Below are 27,037 nucleotides of genomic sequence, written 5' to 3'. Positions count from 1 at the left end.
TGTCATTTATCACAAATGACCTAGCAGTACTGAAGCGCTGGGGCCAGTAATATTAGTTCTAGTTAAGAAAGGGAATGTGTGATAAAAATGATACAAATAAATACTTCCAAGCACCAGAATGAAGCTATGGAGCCAATGCAGCATTAATTCAAAATGGATCCCTAAGAGAACTCAAGTCAGTGTATAAGCTGAAATGAGCTCTTAGCTACTCAGCTGTATCCTAAGGGTAAGTAGCAAATTAAAATTCATTATTCATTTTAATTGAGGATGATTATCAGTATTTTAGGAGACATACTTCAAAGTTCTGTTATTCCCTGTGCATAAGAAGTGGATGCTAAGAAAGCAGGGCTCTCTCAAGAGAAAAGAGGAACAAATGAAAGAAAGAAGGTGCTGCGGAGACACATTTAGCATGCTGGGCTCTGAACAGCTTGTTCTTGGGCCAGGCGGAAAAGACCTAAATAAAACGACATGAGGGCCGTACGCTGAAACACATTATGGGGCCAAAGACGTGTCTGACCTTTATGCCACATTACGGATCTCTCTCCATTACAGTTACAGTAGTGGCGTAGGAAACCGGGCGCACAGGGGGCTGTAGGGCATAACGGGGGTTGCTGGGCAGCTCAACAACTTTGGGAAATCTCTTTTAAAAAGCTCTGCCCCAAACACCAGCAGGGGGTGCTGTTAGTCTTCCACCAACATTCCTACTGGTCAATTGACTGACTGACACCAACTTGTGATAAGGAAGTCAAGGATGTGCTGCAGTTTTAAGCAGATTCCATTCTTTCTGCTGAGTAGTGAAGCTTCAAAGGAAAATGGCTTTTTGTGGAGAAAGCCACAAATTGTGAAATTTTCAGACTTTCAGAAATCTCAAACCTAGGAAAGGTTTGTAACTTTTTCTTTCTTTCATTTTTAAGCATCTTTTTTTTGTTTCCTGGGTACTTTTATTCTGATTGTCTATTTATAAAAATGATCCGACCAAGATTGCAGGATATCAAAGTGAAAGGTTGTGAAGGGTCAGCACTGCAGGGGAAAGAGGGGGAACCTTCGAAAGCGAGTAGATAAATAGGCACCACTGCGGCAGGAAGGTAAACGGCATTTCTGTGCGCTCTGGCACTCATCATGGTGTCCCGTTGCGCCAGAAGCGGTTTAGTCCTGCTGGCCACATGACCCAGAAAGTTGTCTGTGGACAAATGCCAGCTCCCTTGGCCCAAAAAATGAGATGAGCACCACACCCCATAGTCACCTTGGAGTGGACTTAACCATCCAGGGGTCCTTTACCTTTTTACCTAACCAGTGCTCACCCCCACCCATTTTCTACCCTTTCTTAATAGATTTCACTGCAAGATATTAGGAGTTCTAACTACAATTCCCTTCTTCTTTCAGATTTTTGCACATTCAAATTTTAAACAGAAAATGCCATCTCCTAAAACAGACTGAATTAAATTGTCCTAAGTAAATAATTAATAAGAATCAGGAAATGAAGCAAAAAAAAGGTCAAAGTGAAAAAAGGATCTTAGGTATTCATTTCTAAGTGTGTTTATTTACTTTATCCAGGAAAGCGCTTTACTGCTTTTGAGCTTGTGCTCCTAAATTTAGTGTACGGCTTCCTATAAAACAAGGAAATGTTAAAAATACCACAAAACTATGCAACAAAATACACTGCTTGCTAAAGGAACATAGGGAAGAAAGTGGCATAGACTTCCTTTGAAATAACAAGTCCCATCTATAGGCCTCATTTGTTTGGCATCCTACTTCTGACACAAGGCATCTCTGAGATGAAGGCACTGCTCCCATGAACAGTCTGAACAGCACAGGACCCAAGGTCAGTCTAGGCAGAGGGAGGGAAGATGGAGAGGGGCAGCTTAATCCTTTACCCTCTGCTCATTTTCAGATGGAGAGAATTTTTAAGGCAATAATCAGTCTGGAGTCTAATAAGCCAGAAGTTGCTTAACCCTTTTCTCTCTGGTCCTTTCCCAACTCATAAACACTCCCCACACCCCCACACACCCCCACAATGTTTCTTCATCTTGATCCCCATTTTTTCACCATATCTTTAAGCTCCCAGTAGGTGAAAACACAATTTGGAATGATTATGAGCTGAAAAATAACTAGCAGAGAGAAAGGGGTTTTGTAGCCTCTGTCCATTCACTCTTCTTTTGACAAATCTTAAAACCTGGGTGATTTTTTACTCTGAGGTAAAATACGGATCTCCATGTAAAATGTAGTTTGAGCCTGTATCTGTGTGATCATGACCATTCCCCAACTCTGAATTAGGCTCCAAATTTCATGGTTTTAGGCAAATGACATTTAACACTCACAGAGAAAAGCAAATCAGTTTATTTCTCGGGCTTGTAGGAGGCAACCTATCTTTGGCAAAAAAAAAAAAATCCTTCACACTTTCCAAGAGCTACAGAGATGAAGTTGAGAATTTTGAGCAGCTGGTACTTCACAAAGCCAATAAGGTTTAAGAAACGGAAATAAAATATGGGCTGTAGCATGAAGTGTAAATCCAGTATATAATAAATTGGTGCTTTCTTACTGAAGTAAATAACTATCATTTTAACAGCATCTTAAGATCTAACTGATAATGCTCCTTTTCTGTACATGTTCATGATGCTGATATTTTATTTAAGCCTTCAGTGAAACTCACATCTTAGCTGTAAGTAACCTTTGAAGATACTCTTCTGTGGAAAAGTCTGCTGTAGTCTAAAAATAAGGGACTATGGTGTCAGGAAGAGAATCTACTGAAATCAGAAATAGAAAAGGTCAGTTGCTATTTTGAAAGCTGTGTACTATATAACTCCAGTTTTGACATGAGCCCTCTAAGCCACAGACTGTCATTTTGCTGCACCTTTGCATTACACAATCCCTATGGAACTCAAAGCGGGTGGAGGGTCACTTTTCCATCATCTAGGATTCACTTCCATGGCACAGATTGTAACACTGGAAGAATGTATACCACATCTACCCAGGGGCGTCGCTGGGGAGGGGCGGTAGGGGCGGTACGCCCCCAGTGACAGGGTGAGCAGCGGCGGGTGGGGGTGTCAAACGGCGGCCCCTCCCGTCACTCCCACGCGCCGCCGCTCCCTCCGTCACCCCGGGAGCAGCAGCGCTGCACGGACGGGGTGCTCGCTCGGCCGAGCGAGCACCCCGTCCGTGCAGCGCTGCTCCTCCCGGGGTGACCGGTGGTGCGTGGGGAGTGGTGGGAGGGGCCGCCGCTTGACACCCCCACCCGCCGCTGCTCACCCTGCTCACCGCCGCTCGCTCTGTCGCCGTGGGAGCAGCAGCGCACAGTGTGTGCGGTGCTGCTGCTCCTGGGGCGACGGAACGAACGGCGGCAAAAGGGGAAGGGGGGAGCAAACGGGCGCTTTTCTCCCCTTTCGGCTGCTTAAACGCGCCTGTTTGCTTCTCCCCCCCCCCTTTCGGCCGCCCCTTTCAGTGCTGGCTGGGCTGCGGAGCCGAAAGGGGCGGCCGAAAGGGGGGGGAGAAGCAAACAGGCGCGTTTAAGCAGCCGAAAGGGGAGAAAAGCGCCCGTTTGCTTCCCCCCCTTTTCATTTTCGGACGCTTCTTTCGGCGCTGGATGGGCTGCGGCTCTGCAGTCCAGCCGGCACCGAAAGAAGTGACCGAAAGGGGAGAAAAGCGCCCGTTTGCTTTCCCCCCCTTTTCACTTTCGGACGCTTTTCTCCCCTTTCGGACGCTTCTTTCGGTGCCGGCTGGACTGCAGAGCCGCAGCCCATCCAGCGCCGAAAGAAGTGTCCGAAAATGAAAAGGGGGGGGAAGCAAACGGGCGCTTTTCTCCCCTTTCGGTCGCTTCTTTCGGTGCCGGCTGGGCTGCAGAGGCGCAGCCCAGCCAGCGCCGAAAGAAGCGTCCAAAAGGGAAAGGGGGGGAGCAAACGGCCGCTTAAACGCGCCTGTTTGCTTCTCCCCCCCCTTTCGGCCGCCCCTTTGGGCTCCAAAAGGGAGAGAAAAGGAAGCAAAGCTGGCGCGTTCAAGCGCCCGCTTTGCTTTCCTTTTTTTCCCCTGCGGGGGCATCCCCAGGGGCGTGGCATCGCGCTGTGCACGTGCGTCATGACGTCATGACGCATGCACATGCCGCAATGCCCCGCCCCCAGGGGTGCCTCTTGGCTTGCCGCCCCTGGCAGCCAGGGGGCTAGAAACGCCCCTGCATCTACCTGCAATTCAAATAGCAACCCAGCAACCTAAGTCTGAAGCATGCTGAGCTGAGAACAATTGAAATAGCTTCCATTTATACCTGGTGTGGTCACGATATGGAGAACTGCCAATATGTACTTCTACATCATGTGTGAACTGACCATGCTGTCACTGACTTAGGACATTTCCACACAATGCAGAAGCACTTGTTGACTCTGTATATTAGTGCAGCAACTAAAGTAAGGCATCACTCTAGCCCATTTTAAGCATTGCCTGTATAGGGACACGGGTGGCACTGTCGTCTAAACCACAGAGCCTAGGGCTTGTCAATCAGAAAGTCGGCAGTTTGAATCCCCGCGACGGGGTGAGCTCCTGTTGCTTGGTCCCTGCTCCTACTAACCTAGCAGTTCAAAAGCACATCAAAGTGCAAGTAGATAAATAGGTACCGCTCCAGCAGGAAGGTAAACGGCATTTCCGTGTGCTGCTCTGGTTCACCAGAAGCAGCTTTGTCATGCTGGCCACATGACCTGGAAGCTGTCTGAGGACAAACACCGGCTCCCTCAGCCTATAGAGCGAGATGAGTGACACAACCCCAGAGTCTTCCGCGACTGGACTTAACATTCAGGGGTCCTTTTACCTTTATATAGCATATAGAGAGTCCAGACTTATGAGTAGATACAGGTATACTATAAATCCTTGGCACTTTATATTTCACAGGTATGATTTTGGATAAAAATTGAAATGCAATAATTTGTCCTGGGCTAAGCTATGAAAAATGTGAACCCAGGTCACTTTTTACTGAGTGCCACAAAGGAGAGTCATAAATTGTTTCTCTGCTGAATATAATGTAAAATCCCTTCCTTCCCCAAATGGCAACATAGGCTGGATCTACCCTGACCTATTTAATGTTATTAGAACCATATTCGATATATTGTTCTAAAATGTCACTTGTAAAATAAAACATTTAGTACCTTTGTTTGTTTTTTCCTCCACAATGCTGTCTCCCTACTGCTGCTTGCTCTGTACCACCCTCTGGTGTCATATTTTAATAACACATTGTGAATGTTAAAAGTAAGGCGTTATGTGTCCATATAGGTTATCCAAACCATACCTTAACCCTTCCTGAGGGTTAGATCCGTCCATAATTTATGATATTAGCACTGAGTCCCATGAGATGAAATTAATGCAAAATGAAACAACTAGTGTACGAGAGCAACAGAATAAAAATTGAGAGGATTGTGGTGGGAGGGGGAGAGAAATAAGGACAGAGACTGGTTAAGTTTGATCACACATGAAAAATGCAGAAAACTGGAGATGCCTGACGTTCTGCTTGATGAAGAGATAGGTGTTCCCGTACTTAACCGGGATGAGCGTGCCCCACCAAACCCCATCTTTTGGGCTCACTGGGGCAGGGCGTGCCCCATCAAGGGGCAGTGGACTGGATGATCTTTAAGATCCCTCCCCACACTCCTTGTCCACTTTGTCTCTGCAGCACTGGAAGAGAAGTTTCCTTTTTCCTTTCTCAGCATTTCCATTTCTCCTCACTAGCTCTGTTTGGGAAAGGGTTACTCTTCTCCAAGAAGGAAAGGGGAAATAATAATCTGATAGTGAAGACTCATCCAAATGATCTGAAGAAAATAATTTGAGTGTTACCTGCTGTAGTTCTACATAAAGAAAGTAATTCTAACCAGTGAACAAGAAGTTTTGTGGTAAGTATTCTCCATGGTCAACATAACGTGGGGATTCTGAATAGCAGGAAATGTGGATCATGGAGACTTTACTGGTTGAGGCACCAGGCCTCTTGATGTGATAGAAAGTTGCATTCATTCTGAAGTGTCGGGGTAAAAACAGATCTCTGCTCCTCTTACCCGCCCACCCACTTTAACTGGCCTGTGTTCTGTTGTTGGCTAGTCTATGAAAAAGCTCACATTAACTTGGACTCTTCATCTCTAGCTTTTTTGTGGCTTTTTCAAAAGACCTTTCAGCCCACTGTCTTCCATTCTAAGACTAATCCCTTTCTCTCTTTCATCAATGCCAACTAAGCAAGCAAGCAGCCTCCGATGCTTATGTAACTCTAATCAGCCCACAGAATGAGCTGTCAGACTCGGGTCCCCTGAGTCCAAGCACAGCCTTTCTGTGATACATTCCAGCTCCGCTGGCCTGCGGCACAAGAATCTCGAGTCTGCCTTTGCACCTGTCTTGTTTTCAGATGCCAGCACACAGAGCCTTGCTGGCAGTGGCTGCTTCTGCTTTGCACACCTTGATGGAGGTTTGCCATCATCCTGAGGAACAATGGCCACATGTACAGAAAGCTATGATGTGGAGCAGCAGAGGGCTTTAACTTCAAATGCCAAATACACAGGAAAAGCTGCTGAACCAACTTATTTCAAGATAACTAACATTTATGAGACAAAATAGTTTAAGAGGAGCAGTGCTTCAAAGGTGTAAATATTAGCTATGCCGATCAATAATAGTGCAAGGCGGTTGTTAAGTGGTTTTGGCTACTTTGTGGAGGTTGCTTGGAATTCTCTGCATGATTTCAGTTATTGCTTGGAAAGCTGTTTGTATGCAGTGGCTCAATGGCCAGGATTTTAGAGGTTTGGTTGGAATTTCAACATCTTGCCCTGTTACCAAAAATTGAGATTTTATTGTTATTATTATTATTATTATCATTATTATTTTAAAAATGCTGTCAGTGCAGATCCATTTGAGATTGGCCGCATGTGTAGCAAGGAGTGCATATGCACACTGTGAATGTGAATCTGTGCCTACATTGCTGCCATATGGAAATCTGTCCTTTTACAAGAAGCATGTGAAGTGACGGGGATCACTTAGCAGGGTGCATTGGGTGAAACTAGAATGGTACTTGGTCTCACAGTGACCACAGATCCTAAAATATATATCTATACTTATACTTTACAGTCTTTATGGGACACAAACCATAAGGCTGATCTTTGGCCGCCCAGGTGTCCTCAGTGGCCTTTTGCCTGCCTCTGCAAGGGTCGCCTGGTCACAGTGATCCATGCTCTGGATCCATGCAGCTGGATTTCTGTACTGTCTTGTATGTGGTGTTGTCCTTGAAGATGACTTGAAGTAGAAATTGGCTTCCAAAATTCTGGCTGGTTCAGCCAAGTAGATTTGGATTACACAATTTATTGGAAGAACTGCCTGTTCACCTTAAAGCCAAATCTAGGATCTGGCACCTACTTTTGAAGTCTTAAATGGCTTGGGACCCAAATACCTAATAGAACAACTCTTCCCATGTCTTAAAAGTCTTCATTTGAGGTTCTTCTCTGAGTGCCTTCTTTAGTGGAAGTATGTTATACAAGTTGATCTTTGGTGCCATAATTAAAATCTTTTCGGTGCTAAGACAAGACACCGTTTATTTGCCATGGAATTTTTAATGTTTATTCTGCTTCATTGTGCCTTATAGTTTTTGCTGCTTCTCCATACACATGTTGTACTTGGTATTAATGGTTTTTATTTATTTCTGTTTTATACTGCTATGCATATTTGGATCATGAATATTTTAAATAAATGGATTAATTAAATAATGCATACTGCCAGATCCATGAGCTGAGCTGAGCTGCTTCTCTGCTCTAAATGGCAAAACGAGGGCCATTTTGAGCAGAGAAGCAGCTCAGCTCAGCTCATATTGAGTGTCCTCGTTGTGTCTTACTGACTTTTTCAGCAGTTGTGCAATATGGTAGAATATAGCTATTGTGCTATATTACAGAATGTCTCATTCACTGTTTTCCAAGGCTCCTGCAGACAACCTATATATTGAGCATTCATCCTGTTTTGCTTGTAGAAATTAGATTATATCCATTTTTTATTGAGCATTCATTCTTATTGATTTGCAAGGATGTTATCTGACAAGGAGCAAGCTTCCTGAATTTATCCTGATTTCTTTTGGGGGTGTTTATAAGCCATTCATTCATTCCACCCTTTTAAAAAAATGCATTTCCCCACTATTTTCTTGACCACAAAAGAGTCTGTTACCTTTTTAAAGTAGATTTGTTGCATGGTGGGGTAAAGCAGTATCCTCCACTTTAATTGCACAAGTCTACATTCCCTGATATGTGCTTGAATCTCTTCCACTTAAATTTTGCAGCACTTACATTCCACATCTACTTACTGTTAGTGGCTGTTCTGCCATCACCTTATGGCCACTTCAAGCAAGATGTACAACCAAAGATTTGTGTTTGTTGTTAGCTGATTATCAGTTTTATGTGATTTGACCCTTGCAAAGACAAATTAATAGAAAGTACAAGTAATAAATTGCTGCTTCTACATTACTCTGATTTGTTTATTCAGTATTCCCCTAAATGTGATCCTGGCAATGGAGTACAGTGCCACTAAATAAGAGTGCCCAGTGTGTTGTAGCAATGGGGGAAGTGTTCTTGAGACTGCCAGCTCATCCTATGGTCTCTGCAGTAAAGGATTGGCTGTTGTTATCCTCATCTTTTCTAGTATTAATAGATAACATTATTATTTAATTCTGTCCTGCCTTCTTAGCAAAAGAAAACATGATTAGAGCAATGTAAAACATCGTATATTTAAAATAATAATGATTGTGAAGCAGAGTTTCTTCCCTTTTTGTTCCTCTTTCTTAGACCGAATTGCACAGAATATCATTAAGTCCCATTTGGAGACATGTCAGTACACAATAGAGGAACTACACCAGCTGGCCTGGCAAACCCACACATATGAAGAAGTCAAAGAATACCAGAGCAAGGTACCAAAAAACGCAACTCATTGCATTAGGCTTCTATATTCTTGTCAGACGGGCAGCATATAAATTATTGTTGTTGTTGTTACTCATTCCTAATCACTGTTGTTCTGTGCATTATTTCTGCCAATTAATTGCTGGATAACACACTTGAGGACAGCACTTTTGAAAAATGACGTTTTAAAACAGGAGCAACGTCTTAGGGAGGAACACCAACACGCACATCCAATAAACAAATAAAACAACAGACCTTCCAAGTGTCCATATTTTCCAGGGACAGCCCCAGATTTACAGAAGTCGTCCCTGTTTCTGATTTGATACTGGAATGTCCCACTTTTCCTTAGGAGATCCCTATTTTCACTGGAGAAATGTTGGAGGGTATGGCGTTTATGTGACCCCCCCCCTTCCCCAAACCAATGAGATACAACCTTTAGAAGACATCTGAAGACAGCCCTGGATAGGGAAGTTTTTTAATGATAATGTTTTATTATTGTTTTTTTAATGTAAGTTGGGGGCTGCCCAGAGTGGCTGGGGCAACCCAGTCTGATGGGTGGGGTATAAATAATAAATTGTTGTTGTTGTTGAACAGCACTGACATCACACTGCTTTGGGCAGGGAGTGGTTGCACTATGGAGTTCCTGATTGAGAAGTCCATCGTGGAGCGAATCCCGTTGGGATTTACTTGTCAGCCCCCAACTGGCACTCACAGCATGTCTGGCTTGTGCTCTTTAAGGGTTCCAATTATTCCTTTGCAGCCACATCTTTTTAGCTCCCCCACAACTGATGTTACATATGACAACAAGGTGTGGGGCAGGTGGGTGTGATTTGGGGGAAATTAGGACCCATGCCAGGTATAATCTGTCTCATGGACTGGAAGTTCTCCACTGCTGCATCAGAGTCTAATGATTAGATAAAACCCACTTCTGGACCTGTGAGCTATGCATCTACTCGTGGAGCAAGTCTGCTTGCATTACTAGAAACTATGCTTTGTAATGATTCTGGATCAATTACCATAGGAACATGCAGGATCTGACCAATTTATTATATTTGCCCCATTCCTCAGAGGAGGTCAGTTCAGCAGTGAATACACCCTGAAATTTGCACCCTGGACTTACATATATGTTTTTGTGTTTAACACCACAAAACAGTCCTATTAAATACTTATTTTTTCTTGCTATTTTAATTTGTGCACTTAGTAATTATCATAGTAGGTTAAAGCATCTGCACAATGGGTGGTATTCAACTAAGTTTTTTTCTGAGAAGACCTATTAAAATTAATAAACCTAACTTAAGTCATGTCATACATTTCAATGGGTCTACTTGAAGTAAAGCTTAGTTGAATACCACCTATTGCTTCAGTAACCATAGGATCTGCACCTATCATATAATTGTCATCAATATATTACTGATCATGTGGCTGAATAGCATACATTCATTTAATGTCTGAAGGATCAACTTGCTTTATGATTACTATCTGCTCTCCTTTCGCACGCACATTTCTTCTGGAAGTCAAGAGAAGCATTATGGCAGCAGTGTGCAATCCAGATCACACATGCCATTCAGTACGTGGTGGAATTTGCAAAGCGGATAACAGGCTTCATGGAGCTCTGTCAAAATGATCAAATTCTACTTCTCAAATCAGGTGAGTAAACAGGAATGGTGTCAGTGTTTCGTGACCAGGGGCCCTCCAGGTATTTTAAACAACAACAACAACTGGCTGGGGCTCAAGGGAGTTGTAGCTCAACTTCTGGAGGGCATCAGGTTGGGGAAGACAGTTAATTTACTAACAGCCGTATTTGAGGAACAGAATTACCAAAGCTTACAGAACCATTGATAAAACAGCTTCAGGATTCAAACAGGGTATCATGCTATGTCACTGAAAAAGTATTTGCTGGAGTGTTAAAAATGCCTAAAATTTGACTATGACCTAAATGTACAGCGGATATCCCGTTGTACTCCCTTACACCTGAATAGAAGTGAGAGTTTTAAAGTGCTCGTACCCTTTGAACTCAGTGGGGTTTACTTCTGAGAAGACGTGGATAGGGTTGCCCTGCAAATAATGTTGAGCTGGAAAAAGGACAAAAAAGACTGATAAAATCAACTTCATAACAGAACTGCATTATCATCATTTCAGCTAAGCAGCTATCTTGTAATGCTATATTTTTTCCTTCCAATGCCTATCAATAATAAATAAATAAATAAATAAATGCAACAAAATGTTTAGAGAACACAATATTTTACATACATTTTGTTGGTTTAAAATTATATTCAATTGTTCTTTTTTTCTCTTAATGAGATGGGGAGGGGTGGAATTTTTGGAGCAAAGCATGCTAGACTATTTTTTTTTTACTTTTGCAGGACAACCTCAAATTCAAAAGTAGGCAAACCAAGGGCTTGGTGATCCACAATACATTCTCACAATTGAGTAGTCCAATACTGTTTCCATGCATATTCAACCAGTACTGTTGTGATTAAATTAGAGTAATTCTGTGACTTCTCCCTTCTGTAACAGGGGAGAAGCAGCTCATCCGCTCATTCGCTGCCTTTTTCACAGAATATTAATCCCACAATTGCAAAAAAGGAGCTGCAGGCTCGGTTGCACCAGCCATTGTATCTAGCTGTGGAGATCAGGAATAAGAATTTGTTTGTGAATACCTTCTGCTTCCAGAAAATGGTTGAATGCAAGTAACTCATCATGATATATGTGTACAGTAACTTTTGCTGTCTTTCCAGGCTGCTTGGAAGTGGTTTTAGTCAGAATGTGCCGTGCCTTCAATCCACTCAACAACACTGTTCTGTTTGAAGGAAAATATGGAGGAATGCAAATGTTCAAGGCTTTGGGTAGGGTGGTTTCTTTATTGTTTGCCCAAGGCATAAAATTGTGATGTGATCTGGGTATATAACAGTGGCACTTGCATCCACATATTATCAAATGAGTATCAACTCATCACCACTGGAGATATTTGAAATAAAAAGAATCTGTTAGATTCCACTATTATCCCCAGGCACTGCTTGTTGCCATATAAGTGATCTCATAGGTTAATAACACTCCCATTAATCTGAACCTCTGATTGTGTAATCGTCATTTTAGATGCTTCTTCTCCAGCCCTTTGGGTAAACAGAGCAGGGAGAAACATTAAAGCCATATTAAGATTTGGGAAAATGGAAGAGGAGAAATAATGTGAGTCGGGGCTTGGATCCGCTTAAGTTTTTTATTTACTGTGTAAGGTATAAAAATGATGCTAACGCACACTGAAGGTGGAAAACCTGAACTGATGTTTACTCTGACTGAGCAGTAAAGTGCAAGTATTCGCAGGGAAAGCTCAGGGCAAGAAAATAATGCTCGGACACAGAGCTTTAAAGCACAGGCCTGTGCCTGGAAAGAGCGAGGCAGGGGTAAGTGTGGATAAGCCCTTAACTGCACCACCCTTGACTAATAATAATAATAATAATACCCCCAGGCTCTCTGGGTGTCTTACAGCACATATAAAAACATAAGAAAATGTCAAACATTAAAAACTTCCTGATACAGGGCTGCATTCAGCTGTCTTCTAAAAGTTGTGTAGTTCTTTATCTCCCTGACATCTGAAGGAATGGGGTTCATCTGAAAGGAGGGTGCCACTGCTGAGAAGGCCCTCTGCCTGGTTCCCTGTACCTTCATTTCTTGCAGTGAGGGAACCACCAGAAGGCCCTCAGAGGTGTCTGGGCTGAACAATGGGGGTGGTGATTCTTCTTCAGGTACTGTCTACTGGGCCAATATGCTGCTGTCCCATTTGTACTGTTGTATTTCACTGCTTTATTTATTTTTGTGAGCCTCCTTTATATTACTGTTGTATGGTAGAAACAAAATTAATGCACAAATATAAACTGTGAGAGTAATCAGAGTAAAACTATAATACTCGTGAAGTGATTAAGAACAAAAGGTAAAGCTGATTCATGAAAAGGGATTATATTATAAGTGTGCCAAATAAATTTAAGCCACAATACAAGGCACAGGTCCATACATTAAACTCCAGTGGAGATGAGTTGGAATTATTTCTTATCTCTGAACATTGTCAGCCACTCTGGAGTCTTTTCTTCTTCTTTTAAAGACTGGAGTAAAAGTGCTTTAAATGAGTAAATAAGCACATACAACTATATATTTGATTGGAACCTCATATCACCACAGCCAGTGTGGTGTAGTGGTTAAGAGTGGTAGACTCGTAATCTGGTGAACCGGGTTCGCGTCTCTGCTCCTCCACATGCAGCTGCTGGGTGACATTGGGCTAGTCACACTTCTTTGAAGTCTCTCAGCCCCACTCACCTCACAGAGTGTTTGTTGTGGGGGAGGAAGGGAAAGGAGAATGTTAGCCGCTTTGAGACTTCTTAGGTAAAGGTAAAGGGACCCCTGACCATTAGGTCCAGTCATGTCCGACTCTGGGGTTGCGGCGCTCATCTCGCGTTAATGGCCAAGGGAGCCAGCGCACAGCTTCCGGGTCATGTGGTCAGCATGACAAAGCCGCTTCTGGTGGACCAGAGCAGTGCACGGAAACGCCGTTTACCTTCCTGCCGGAGTGGTAGCTATTTATCTACTTGCACTTTTGACTGCTGTAAAACTATAACTCATTACACAGAAAGATTAGAAAAGTAACTAAAAGCATACCTAGCCTTCTTTGTAGCATTCAGTACAATAGTTGATTCTTTCTCTTTTTGAGTTTTCCACAAGGTTGGATCCAATGCTTTTTTTCTGGCGTACTCAAGGGTACTGGTTGGATCCAGAGTTACCTCTATAGGTGGAAGAACTTGTGAGAGGGCATGAGATTCAGCTAAGGTTCCCACTGGATAAATATGATTTTTACCAGTTCCCCCTTAAGCCTCTCCCTCAACCTACCATGTTCATCAGAGTATGACTCTCTTTAGCAGTTATTTCAGAGATTGCAGGTGGAAAGGAGGAATCAACAAAATACAACCAGCTTCTTCCAGTAGGAACTGCCCATGACTGGAGTTTCACTAACAGGAACTCTGGATTCAAACTGTTGTATCTTTAGGATATATGTGAGGCAAGTTGTATAAGGCCTCAAATAAATCGCCCAAAGGCAATAGTTTAGTTAGCTTCTCTTTTGCACAAGAAATGGACCTTCTCTGTCTTTAGTAGCTATAAGAAAAATGGCAAGTGGTCTGTTGTCCTGTCACTGAAGTACGATAACAGGGAAAGCCGTGTTTGCTGAACATCCCTTACAGACACCACAGAAAATATCCTCAGTTCCCATGTACTCATGCTAATGTTCTGATCTCAATCAGCAGCTCTTCCGGGAAGATTGAAACAACTTTCCCTCATAACTATCTCGAAGCACCAAGAATGTATGTCTTCTTAGTATAGGAAATTGACTGGTTCTTCTGCATGATATACTGTATATGTTTCACTGTCTGGATGTAAGGGAAATGGAAGAGAACTGATGCCCATGCATGATGGACACATGCATGCATTTGATCACAATAATATTCCTGGGAAAACATTACATGTGAAGCAATATGACTTTGTCTTCTGCACACAGGTTCTGATGACCTCGTGAATGAAGCATTTGACTTTGCAAAGAATTTGTGTTCCTTGCAGCTGACTGAGGAGGAAATTGCCTTGTTTTCATCTGCTGTTCTGATATCACCAGGTAGTTATCTTCAACTAATTATACTTTCCCACCTGCGTCCCATAGAAACTTCACTGTTTCCAGTTCTTTTCAGCCTATGCTGATAACTGTTGTTCTTCACATAAGTATGTACATTAAATTACTGAATGGGTTTGATCTGCCTTGTATTTTGCCTGCAATTCAATAAAAATTACAACTGAAGAGGTTAAGCATTGAAGCTGTGCTACATGATCCCTGAAGTTTACAGGAACAAACTTGGGTAAATATGTGCTAGAGCAGGAATGAGCAGTGGTTGGCCAGATGGTGATGGATGGTGCTGTCACCCCAAACCGCTGACATGCTAGCTGGGGACTGACCACACTGTTCTACTGCATGGCTTGGACTTTAACATAGTGTATTATATTGCAGTGCTTCTGCATAGTGGGTAAGTTTATCCTGATTCATGTGGCAGGTTTTTTTAAAGTGCTTCACAGCAGCGCATAACCTGGTGGCTCTTCCTTTTTCACATGGCAGAGGGCAGGGGCTGAACAACCAGTGTAGGTTGTTGTTGTTGTTGTTGTTGTTGTTGTTGTTGTTGTTGTTGTTGTATTACAACAATTAAAACACAATGTTGAAAACAACCTGAAATCACAGAAATGATGTGGTTCCTAAAAGATATACCAGTACATCTCAGGTGTCAACAGCCAGCATAAAGAGCTACATCTGTTGGAGAAAGAGGTTTGGAAGAGATTTTTTACTCTCTCATAGTCACCAGGCACATTAAAACTTGGTTAGATTTAAATCTAACCTCATCCACCTTTAAACAAACAATCTGCATGAAAATACTAGAATAAATCAGACATTTAGTTTTCCAAATAATTGAAGAGGTTACTCGGAGTTTCAGGAGTTACAGCAAAAGAAGTCCCCACCCACAGGCAGAAAAGCAAAGAAGAAGAAAGGATCCAAATGACTTAAAATAAAAGGACTTGGTTTCATCACAAAAGGATCATGCACGCTTTAGGAAAGCTGCAGGGTGTAAAATCTATTTTAGAGAGATTCATTCACTTGATTTTCTTTGTCAGGGAGCCATTCCACATGCCTCCTTTCTTCCAGGAGGACAGCAGAGAGAGGAAAGGGGGGATCAAAAGTTGCTACTCAACTCCACCCATTGGCAGCTTGAGCTCAGGGCCCAAGTTAACCCTTTCATGCATGCAAGTGTGAGTCAGTAACTATATATTGCAACAGCATCTTCAGTATTTGCCAAAAGCTGCATAAAGAAGATGCCAGACGTATCTCGGGGGGGGGGGGGTTTACACAACTGCCAGAGAGAATGCCAACCACTTTTAAGATGCTGAGGAGAATGGAACTACCAAGAGAAACCTCTCTGCTGATCTTAACACCTGAGGGAAGGAGGTGGGCTTTCAGGCAATGGCAATTTGCACAGCTAAACCTGAAGGGTAGAATGGCCAGGCATGCCAAACTGTAAAATAGGATTAGTGGAGAAGGAGAAGAATTGATGTTCCAAGTTACAACTGCTGCTGTGTGCATGTTTGAATACAGAAGAGGTATGGCATATGGACTATATAGCCATATAACTCTGGATATCATACAGCAAAGTTTCCATTGCACTTTAATTCAATTCCATTACAAAACTTACGGAAGTTTTCCTTGCAGTTATTTGATATTTCAAGGATAGAACCAAAGTATTATTTTGTTGCCCCTGTTACATGCTGCATTATCTTGATTGAATTCATCAACAGGATAATAAAAAGGAAAAAAATGAAAATTGCAGGAAAGCAGCTAAACCAGGACTGCTCTGGCCACTGCCAAATATCTCCACATATGAGAAAATTAGTGGCTCAGAACTACAGCAGAAAAGATGCCATTTCTAGTCCAAGAACCAGAAAGCACCAATCTTCAGTCAGAGCAGGAACTGGGAGAGGACATTCAAACCACATTGCTTACAATGGAAACAAACTTTCTTGTTTTCAGTGGAATGTCCTTTAAAGTTATGTGGTTTCAAGTTTCACAGACTTACACAGTGGTCTGCTAGGTTGTGCGGTAGGATTCCAAAACTTCTATTTTCCCCAGAACCTGCCTAGTACAGCTGTGAGATATGTGAGCAGCTTGCAGGGGCTGGGAAAGCCACAGGACAAGGGTAGAGAGGAATGCATTGCTGCCTGAACCTAAAGTGAAAGCTAATATCAGATAAACCCAAGTCCTAAAAACGTAGCTCTTTGAGATTGGGAGCTAAAATATTGCACTTCCTCCTGATGGTGGGGTTACAATGGCCACTTACCCTATTCTGGGTGGAAGGCAGTTGTGGCCTGTCGTGGCAGCCAGGACTCGTGGGCATGGCCGGACACATTGCAGGGTGGGATTGCCCACCAAATCCTGGGCGCCTGAGGGAGCAGAGCCTCACTTGCAGACTGGGAAGCAGGTGCTTCTTCTCCAGTCCACCAGGGATGCTTTAAAGCTGACTGAGCCTGGCACCTTCATCGCAGCTGGCAGAAGAGCAAACCCTCCCTCCCTCCCTCCCTCCCTCCTTGTCATGCTTTTGTAATGTGTCTTGTTTAAACGTATTTTGCATTCTAAGTCACTTGTTTTTAACTATTCCTTTTTTTTTAACTATTCCTTGTTTTACCATATTTTCATTGTAGTTGCTTGTTTTAATCATGTTTACCTCCTTGTAATACCTGACCTTGCTCTAGTTGCTAATGGTTGCCATATTCGGAGCCAGGAAGAAATTTGCCTGCAAACAGGCAAGGTTTTGCCTTTCCCATAGCAAAATGAGCAGCTTTCCCCATAGCAACTTTGGGCAGGTAAGGCATTGGGTGGAATCCTAGTTATCAAGGTCCCAGTTGAATTGGTGCATCACCCTGACCGAAGAGCAGGTGCGTACTCAGGGTACCCTGTTAGAGGGGCCTCGGTGGAAGTCTCTGTCCAGAAGCCAAGTATGAATGGCCACCTTGGTAGTTTGGCGTCTTGGGGACACCATAAACCTTGCCATGACTCTGTCAAAGTTTCAGCCCTCTAGCAGGAAGCTGGAATGGATATACACCCAATGCCTGAGCAAAAGTCCACCTGCATCTGGAATCAATAAAGTTGTGTCCATTTCTAATCCAGATTGTAGTCTGGTTGAGTTTGTTCCTTTATGCCTTAGCTATACCTTCTGTGCAGGGAGGGGTGGCTCTGCGACTGGGACCACAACACTACTAACAGCTATTGCAACAAGTCGTCTTTCAATCTTTCTGGCTTTAGTTTATGCCTTCATTTGAATTTATTTTATTTCTTTTGGCCAGATCGGGCTTGGCTGTTGGAACCAAGGAAAGTCCAGAAGCTTCAGGAAAAGATTTATTTTGCACTTCAACATGTGATCCAGAAGAATCATCTTGACGATGAGACTTTGGCAAAGGTACACAAACTGACACTCCTATGTAAAAAGTGTACAGTTAATTAATATTGATTTTAATTCCCCCTTTTTCTGATTGGCTATTAGTGATTCCAGTGTTCCTGCCTCCAAAGGCTTTGAATCAAACAGTTCTTCACGCTCTTACCCAGGAATTGTCCTTGTACATCAGAACTCACCACGTGATCTTCAAGCATTGCTATGGCTTCTATTCCACACACATGCTAGAAGTTACCCCAGAATTTAAAATCTGCTGCATCCAGTGTGTGAAAGGATTTGCATGTAGAGCAATAGGTTGTGCGCTTGGGGCTGTGTTGATGGAGTCTCCCGGCCCTGCAGTTTCCCCCACCCATATGCGAGGGAAGAATGCATGCCCAGCTAGAACGCATGCCCTTTCGCTCCAGCTGATCTGCTGGTCATAGGCTAATAGGCACAATGCAACTGCAAGTCAAGCTTGCTGATGCTAGCCACCAATTTAAAACATCAGTCAAGATACATTATAAAAACTCAAAGAAAAACAATTCAGTTTCAATCCCCATGCTCTGATAATTTGTATTACAATTAATTTATTTTATTTAAAAAACTTATTAGGCTCTAATTAAATTTTACAGCAGAGACCTGTCCCACTGCCGTCATTGTGACTTGTTGTATTCTAATCTTAGTTTTATTGTGTGAATTTGAATGCAGTTATCTGAACTGTTTTCACTGTAATTGGAACTGTTTTATGATGTTTCATGCTTATTATTATTATTATTATTATTAGCTTCTTTGGGTTTATTTTATAAAGAAAAGTAACCTCATAAACATAAAAGCAGCTGGGCTGATTTTGATAAGGTCTTTGGTTTGGCGAAGGGAATTCCAACTCTTCCCCTCCATCAGGAGCAGCCAGCATAGTGAGACCTCAGTGCCCCAGAGCTGCTCTCCCAACATGCAGAAGCCAAGCCGGTGCTTCCACCACTGAGCATGTGCCGTGTTCCTGACCTTGCCACCTCCCTGCCACACCCCATATCATTGGATGAGCACCAGCAACACTAGTTTCAGTAGGGCAGCTGCCAGCCACCCCAGCCACACACACACACACACACACTCACACCAGGGGCTTCTGCTTCTTTCCCATGGAGCTATTAGCCATGGAAAGGAAAATATACAGGCATAGAATGTGTGCCTAAATATATTTCCCTCCATTGCTCATAGTCTGCTCCTGTGCCCCAAGGGCACTCATAGGAATGTCCACAACACAAGACAGAGGAAATCAGAAAGCAAAATCCACACATTAAAAACATCAGTATAAATAAAACTACTGGAGAAAAACATCAGCAGTAAAGTTTTTAACATTACAAATCTGCCAAATGAAAAGTGTTCTCTGTAAAAAAAAAACTGGCCAGAGATGGAGCCTATGGGCTCCACATAGAGGATATTCCAGAGCTGTAGTGCCACCACTGAAAAGGCCTTACATACCTAGTGGCCTAACACATAAAACAAGCCCTCTGAAGTTGATCTGAAGACCCAGGTAATCTCTACGGTGTTCCTTCGGGTAGCCAGAAAATAGAAGCTCCAGCAATGTGAGGATATAGAACCCCACTTCCCACTCAGAAGCCCCAACCCAAATCCCGTGCACACACCTCTCTGTGTCATTTTCATGCACAGCTGCTGCTTTTAGAAGAAAATTGCAGTGGGAAAGCCAATCAGTTTAGAAATCAGGATTTCATGAGACAATTTCTTTAAGAATAAACTTTCTCTCAATTTGCTTCTTTGTCTGTCTTATAGTTAGTAGCCAAGATACCAACTATCACTGCACTTTGCAACTTGCACGGAGAAAAACTGCAGGTATTTAAACAATCTCATCCCGATATAGTGAATACACTGTTTCCTCCGTTATACAAGGAACTGTTCAATCCAGACTCTGCCACTGGCTGCAAGTGAAGGCAAAGCTAGAATATTTCATGGAATGCATCACTCTTCAGACAAAAGAATTGTTTTCATGGAGACTTTCTTAAATATGTCACTACTGCAACACTAGGAATGTCCTGCACTTAATAGAATTATTTTTCACCGCTACAGTTTGAAGAATGTAAATATGCACCTCTGAGTGGGTCCTGGTTTTGTTTCTCTTCTTTTTCCCTTTATGTTAATTTTTTCCTTCTTTTTGTTTTGTTTTGTTTATTTTTAACTTACCAGAAATTTGCAAATATAGAACACTGGGTGTTACCTTTATTTTTGATTTTATTTTATTGGGGGCTTTGTTTTTGGGAGACAAACTGTTTATAGAAGTTTATTGTAGATATAAATGAAAACAGAGGAGTATTTTGCGGTATTACTCTTGCTGTTTATTGTTCAAATATAATTTAAGAAATTTCCACTAAACTAGGCTTACCTATTTCTATGTTTTAGCTAGTTAAATGCATGTGGCAATATGTGGCTGTCTTGGAAATAGGTTTGTGTGTGTGTAGGTGTATATATATATATATGGGCATGAGCCTTCCCTGCCTGGATGCCGTGTGGGTGCATGGAGGATACTCAGGGGGCTTAAAAGAGCTCTGTTTCAAGCCTCTCCTCAGCCAGTGTGCCTGGCCATGTGCATGCAGCATTCTAGAGGAATCTGGGCAATGGGTGGTCTCTGTGTGCCTCCCATACCCCCATCTGAGCTTACATGAACGAGCTTTAGGGACTTCCCATTCTCTGTAAATTTCCATTATGCTATGCACAAACTGAGAGGAATTAGTGAAAACAGGGCTCCCTTATGCCCTTTGGGGATCTTTTAACACATGGGCAAGGATCATGTCCTGTGTGTATACATACATGGATAGTATATACCAGGGATGGATGGCTTTGGTATTCTCTATCCTTAAAACAGCAGTCGGGTGCCAGAAGTCTGTTTTGCTGCACATCTCTGCTTCACCGTGGCAGGCGGCTAAGCTCCAAAATGCCCAAGAGAGATGAAGTATTGAAAAAGCATTCATAAAATCACACACATAAAATCAGCATTTCCTTTCCTCCAAATAAAACTTCAGGCAAAGTTTAACCACAACTTGATTCAAATTTTGTAGCAGCCCCAGACTCAGGATGAAATTGGTTAATGAGTCGCCAGATAGCCATCCCTGCTATATACCAATATAGTACATATATACACACACATATGGAATACGCAAACACTTGCTGTAGCTTAAAAAATGCCTATTTTCTAGGGACGCTCTTCTGCATTTTTAACTCTTCATGTAATGTGCTAGTTTTATGTTGGGCAATTAGGATTTTGCTCTGCCATCCACCCATGTATAATGACAAGATGGTACCTTTTCTGATCAGTTTGTATATAATGTGAATGCAGTACGCAGTCAGTGAATGAAAAGTCAGGTTAGTATTATGGTGCCAAAGCCTTGTCTGGATAATTCAAATGGACAGAGAAAAAGTTATTGGGAGACACCCCCCCCCCAGTGATAAAACATATATTAAACCTAATATTATAGGACACAATGCCAATAGAGTATTTAAACCACAGAGTAAAATGTAGACTTGTCCAAAACAGTTTTTTGTGAATCAGAAAGAGTTTATTTTATTAACACTTCGTCAAACAAAAATCATCACTATTGCTCTGATATTCCCCAAGGGTGATGGAGCAGCCCAGTGATGTAACTCTGAAGGAGTAAAGTAAAAGTTACAAGAGCAAACAACCTGTTATCATCCACTAAGGTATTATTGTGAGGCTGTGAGGTGAAAGTGGAGGCTTTCCATCTGCATACCCATTGTTGAATGCAATTTTAATATCCCAGTGTCTGAATCAACAGCTGTTTTCACTAGTTCATTTCAAATCCAGGGCTTTCATTGCTCAACTGGTATGTCTAAACAATACTGGGGTGCCAGTTCAACCCACTGAAGCACCTAACATTAATACCCCTGATCTCTGAACCATGAATCCTCAAGCAAAAGAGCTTCTACATAACATTCCACTAGCATCTAAGAGATTTCATATGAAACCTATCCCCTACTCCCCAACCCCTACAGTTGTAGGTGTGTTAAGAATTGCAAGGGAAGAGCCATTCCAAGAGCAGATTTCTCCCAACTGTACACTGGATCCAATCCCTCTTAGCCGACTTCTTCAAAGCTGCATCTTAGATGCCTTGAGCATGTGTTGTCCTTCAACAGCTATCCAAGGATGGTTATAGAAGATGCTAGTCAGGACACAAGAATACATGTATAAACTCTGCCATCTCTGCAACATATTTGTGGTCTTCTAAAACTGCCCTGGCCCACCTTCCAACCTTCCTGGAAGGCTGCTTTAGGATGATTCCTCTCCTGCCTTTCTTCTGCAACCCATTATGTTCCACCTTCTACTGCCTCTTTTCTATGACACAAATATATTCTTTGTACCCTCTGACAACAATGGCCCATAGCAATCGCAGCACACTTGGGATAAGCTTTTTTTTTAAAGTCCATACTGTACTATATGCAGCTCCTAATTTTATTGAAATCAGTTCTCTGCATTCCAGACTTTAGTTTGGAAAAGCACAGCTGTAAAAAAAAAAAAAGTATAATGAGTTTTTTGGTGGTGGTAGTGATTTAAGCCAGTACCCCATTTTCCAAAATAGCAACACATTAACTGACACATGCAAATTCACTTTCATTTCCTAAATTAATTTGCTGTGCCACCTAGAGATTCCAACGTAATTTACAAATGTTTGTCCTTTGCTGCAAATGAGAACAAAATTATTACATGCCTGACCTACATTGGAACTAGTGAAGATCTTGCACTTTATTTCATGGAATCATAGAACTGTAGAGTTGGAAGGGACCCTAAGGGTCATCCAACCCAACCCCCTGCAATGCATGAATCTCAGCTAAAGCATGCATGACAGATGGCCATCCAACCTCTGCTTAAAAAACCTCCAAGGGAAGGAGAATCCACAGCCCTTCAATGGAGATAGTTCCACCGCCAAACAGCTCATACTGTCAGAAAGTTCTTCCTAATGTTTAGTCAGAATCTCATTTTTTGTAACTTGAATCCATTGGTTAAGGGCCTAGACTCCAGAGCAGGAGAAAACAAGCTTGCTCCATCCTCCATGTGACAGCCCTTGAGGTATTTGCAGATGATGTTTCCACTCAGTCTCCTCTTTGCCAGACTAAACATACCCAACTCCCTCAATCATTCCTCATAAGAATGGGTTTCCAGACCCTTAAGCATCTTGGTTGCCCTTCTCTGCACACTTTCCAGCTTCCCAGTGTCCTTACTAAATTGTGTTCTGACCAAGGCAGAATAGAGCGGTACTATTACTTCCCTTGATCTGGACACTATACTTCTGTTGATGCAGCCTAGAATAGCATTGGCTATTTTTGCAGCTGCATCACACTATTGACTCATGTTCAACTAGTGGACTACTAAGACCCCTAGATCCTTTTCACATGTACTACTGGCACACCAGTCCCTCCCCCCCAATCTTATGGGTGGTGTAGTGGTTAAGAGTGGTAGACTCGTAATCTGGTGAACCGGGTTCACGTCTCCACTCCTCCACATGCAGCTGCTGGGTGACCTTGGGCTAGTCACAGTTCTTTGAAGTCTCTCAGCCCCACTCACCTCACAGAGTGTTTGTTGTGGGGGAGGAAGAGAAAGGAAAATGTTAGCCAAACTCCTCCTCCTCCTCCTCCTCCTCCTCCTCCTCCTCCACTTCTTCTTCTTCTTCTTCTTCTTCTTCTTCTATTTCTGTGACTGGTTCTTTCTTCCTAACTGTAGAACCTTACATTTGTCCCTATTGAAATTTGTTTTGTTAGTTTGGGCCCACTTCTCCAATCTGTTAATTTCATCTAGCTACCCCTCCCAGTTTGGATGAATACCTTCATCCAAGTTGTTTTTAAAGATGTTGAAGAACAATGGTCTCAGGACAGAGCCCTGCAGCACCCCACTTGTCACTTTTTTCCAGGATGATGAGGAACTGTTAGTAAGTATTCTAGGTTTGATCAGTCAACCAGCTACAAATTCACCTAACAATTAACTCCCACATTTTACCAGCTTCACCACAAGAATATCAAGGGGGACTTTGTCAAAGCCTTACAGAAATCAAGATACACTACATCCACTACATTCCTCTGATCCACCAAGCCTGTAACTCTGTCAAGAGAGAGAGAGAGAGAGATTTGTCTGGCAAGGGGGGAATCTATGCTGGATCATAGTAATCACAGCATCCTTTTTTAAGTGCTTATAGACTGTTTTTTTCCCACCTCTAGTCCATAGGCACTTCACTTGTTCTCCAGGAATTATCAATCATTACAGACAGAGGCTCTGAGATTACATCCGCAAGCTCCTTTAGTAGCCTTGGGTGCAGCTTTTCAGGTCCTGGACTATTGAATTTGTTTAAAGTAGCTAAGTGTTCCCTTACCTCCTCTGGACGTCTCCATGCGAACCAGGAAGCGACCTCTCCAGATAGCAGAATGCATCTTATTTTCTTATCTCTGCAGCTGCAATCTCCTGGTGACACGGACACCATTAGACAATTGAATGCGCATGCGCACTCCGTCCTTTTCCCTCCCACTCATCTACTCCTCTGCACTGGCAACCCACATTGTGTGTGTACTCTTCCTTTATGATTTCCCCTTCCTTCCATTTCTTTATACATGCCTTTCTTACATCTCATCTCAATAGCTGCAGTCTCCTGTCTCAGTAGCTGCATTCTCCTGAAAGTGGAATTATTTTGAAGTATATATTAAAAATTTAATCCAATGATGTTTAGAATTGTTAACCAAACCAGGATCAGATCTTCCACATCCCACCCCATCACCATAGGCTATGTCCCGCCAAGTGGATTTGGGTATCACATCGCCATATTTCCTTCTGCCCCTTATAAAACTCCTGTGATTTTAACAACAGAGAGACAGGCAGAAGTTACACTATAAATGGCACTGGATTTCAGTGACTGATAAAGAATTGTTTTACAAAATAAGAGTCTGAGCTCCATGCCAAGTGAATAGGAAAAACCTCCTTTGAATACTCTTGGCCTGCCTCCTGCTTCTTTTTTCTTCTGCTTTCCCTCTTCAAAATAACAGGATATGGAGAGACAACAGAAGCTGTCCTTGTAACTGATATCCCTTCTTCCTTTACTTGATTTGTCTCTCCTCCTCTGGAACCAACACAGCAATAACACTTTATATTGTATTCTGATAATGTAAAAGCACTGAGCCACTTTATTCTCAGTGTCTGAGCAGACAGATGTAGACTGCTTGTTACACTTCTACAGGGACTTAATTTTGTATAAATGTCACTCCTGCTGGCTCTCTGTATAAAGAATTAATTCCAAGAGTCATATTTCCTTCTAATGGAAAGATTACTTTACTGATTGCTAGGAAAACAGGGTAATAGAAGACACTCAATTAAACCAAGCTGTTTCCAAATGCAATATATATTTGATGATTGGTTTGTGTTAGGGACCTTGCAGGATTTGAGGCAGGGAGGTCTTGAGCTCTTTTAACTCTCATCTAACATAATCTTCTTGTTTTCCTTCTTGATACTCTGTGTGGGTTCTACATTGTTGGGATGTTGGGGTGCTCCCAAGCTGTAGGATTTGGGTTGAATCTGTTTTTGTTGAATCTGAGGATATATTTACATGGGATGAAGATCAGTACTCACTTTAACTCCACACTATCAACGTGGTAAAAATGACAGACAAAGAGGGAGGTGGGATGCCAACGGGAGGTTGGTTTTCATTTTCAAATGAGCACATATAGTGAGGTTTGCACCAGTAAAACGAGAATTATAATGGTCCGATCCAAAAATAAGGTCACCAAGCTATTGCCCTATGCCAGGAATTCATTATGTGAAGTAGAGGCCATGATGCACAGGCAGATTCACATTACCATTCCTTTACCATTCCACATCTCTCCCTGTTGGAAATAGCACCGCCGGCCACCCATCCAAGAACTTTGCATCAGGGTGCAATTGTATTTTCCAAAATGGTGATATGGGATCAATGGTGAAATATGGAATTGAAACTTTGAAACTTGAGACAAACAGCTATTTTTTTTTTTGACACTAAAAAGGTGTGTGTGTGTGTGTGTGTGTGTGTGTGTGTGTGTGTGTACATGACTCAGCCATTCTGCCTCCTCTCTATAAACTAACCAGTGTCTCTGATATGCTGTAAGAACTGTATATCGAACACTAGGGCCATCTTATTCTTTCCTTTTAAATCTTCACTTTGTAAATGACAATCACTGCTTGATGCAGATGTTGCACTGTATGCCACTCAGGGATATTACCTTATTTAAAATAATAAGATATATAAAATGACAGTAATAATAAGGAAACCATTATTAGAAATGTGTTGCAAGGCACAATTTGAGATGCCAAAATGTGGAAGACCCAGACAAGGCTTTCAAGCCAGCTATTAGAAATGATGAGGTTACAAACTGAATTCACTGTTACTATTTCCTCAGCAACATGCACCACTGATTTCACACTTTGATTGTGAGCACGAGATCCATATTGTGAATTTCCATCCTTCAGAATCAAATTCTGACCATATAAATAGAATTTCAAAGTACAGTACTGGCATTTGGTCTGCAAAGCATTTTCTGTGGTCAAAAAAACCAGGATGGATTAATTGCACTACCATTATAAACACACCTGCTTGAATATAAGTCCTTGTTAAGGCAGCAGAACTTGGGATTTAATCTAAGTAAGTGTGTTTGGATCAAGATCTTTGACAGACAATTGTAACATATTTGCATAATTGCTACAGTTTTGCTGATTTACCACATGGAAAAATATATGGGATAGCAGTAAAATAACAACCAAGTTGTTCCTATTGCAAAAGAATCATCCAGCTGAGCCCCTCTGTTTGTTGACAAACCAAAGCACTTCACAAGGTATCCCACCCTTAAAAGAATTAGAGCCAGCTCACACTCTCATTTCTGCTACCAAATATTCTCCACACAGTTGTCTTTGAGAAGTACGTGCCTATAATCATGCAAAGGAAGTACTGTGTGAATTGGTGGATATCTCTGAAGCGATTCCATGATTTGTACCTGTACTTTTAAAAACTTATGCCATTGCAAGAACGACAGCAAAGTGTGTAAGCTCTGTCCTACCATTTCTTGCAGTACATTTCTTGGAGCTCATTTGGCCAAAAGGAAATCAAAAACGCCCCTCAGATTGGCTCAGGA

The 27,037-nt window shown here is 42.3% G+C and overlaps 1 protein-coding gene across 1 annotated transcript in view; it reads left to right on the top strand.

Annotated features, from left to right (window-relative positions):
• Positions 1-26,454, top strand: part of RORB (RAR related orphan receptor B) — a 153,213-nt gene extending 126,759 nt beyond the window's left edge. The window contains exons 5-11 of the mRNA XM_033164366.1: positions 8,769-8,890; positions 10,394-10,526; positions 11,618-11,725; positions 14,419-14,529; positions 17,790-17,902; positions 19,664-20,330; positions 25,916-26,454. Of these exons, the coding sequence (XP_033020257.1) occupies positions 8,769-8,890; positions 10,394-10,526; positions 11,618-11,725; positions 14,419-14,529; positions 17,790-17,902; positions 19,664-19,819 (743 nt within the window). The 3' untranslated portion in view covers positions 19,820-20,330; positions 25,916-26,454. The remainder of the gene's footprint in view (positions 1-8,768; positions 8,891-10,393; positions 10,527-11,617; positions 11,726-14,418; positions 14,530-17,789; positions 17,903-19,663; positions 20,331-25,915) is intronic.
• Positions 26,455-27,037: the final 583 nt, after the last annotated feature.

Source organism: Lacerta agilis, chromosome 11 (assembly GCF_009819535.1).
Source record: "Lacerta agilis isolate rLacAgi1 chromosome 11, rLacAgi1.pri, whole genome shotgun sequence".
NCBI lineage: Eukaryota > Metazoa > Chordata > Lepidosauria > Squamata > Lacertidae > Lacerta > Lacerta agilis.
This window is presented reverse-complemented; position numbering and strand designations above follow the sequence as displayed.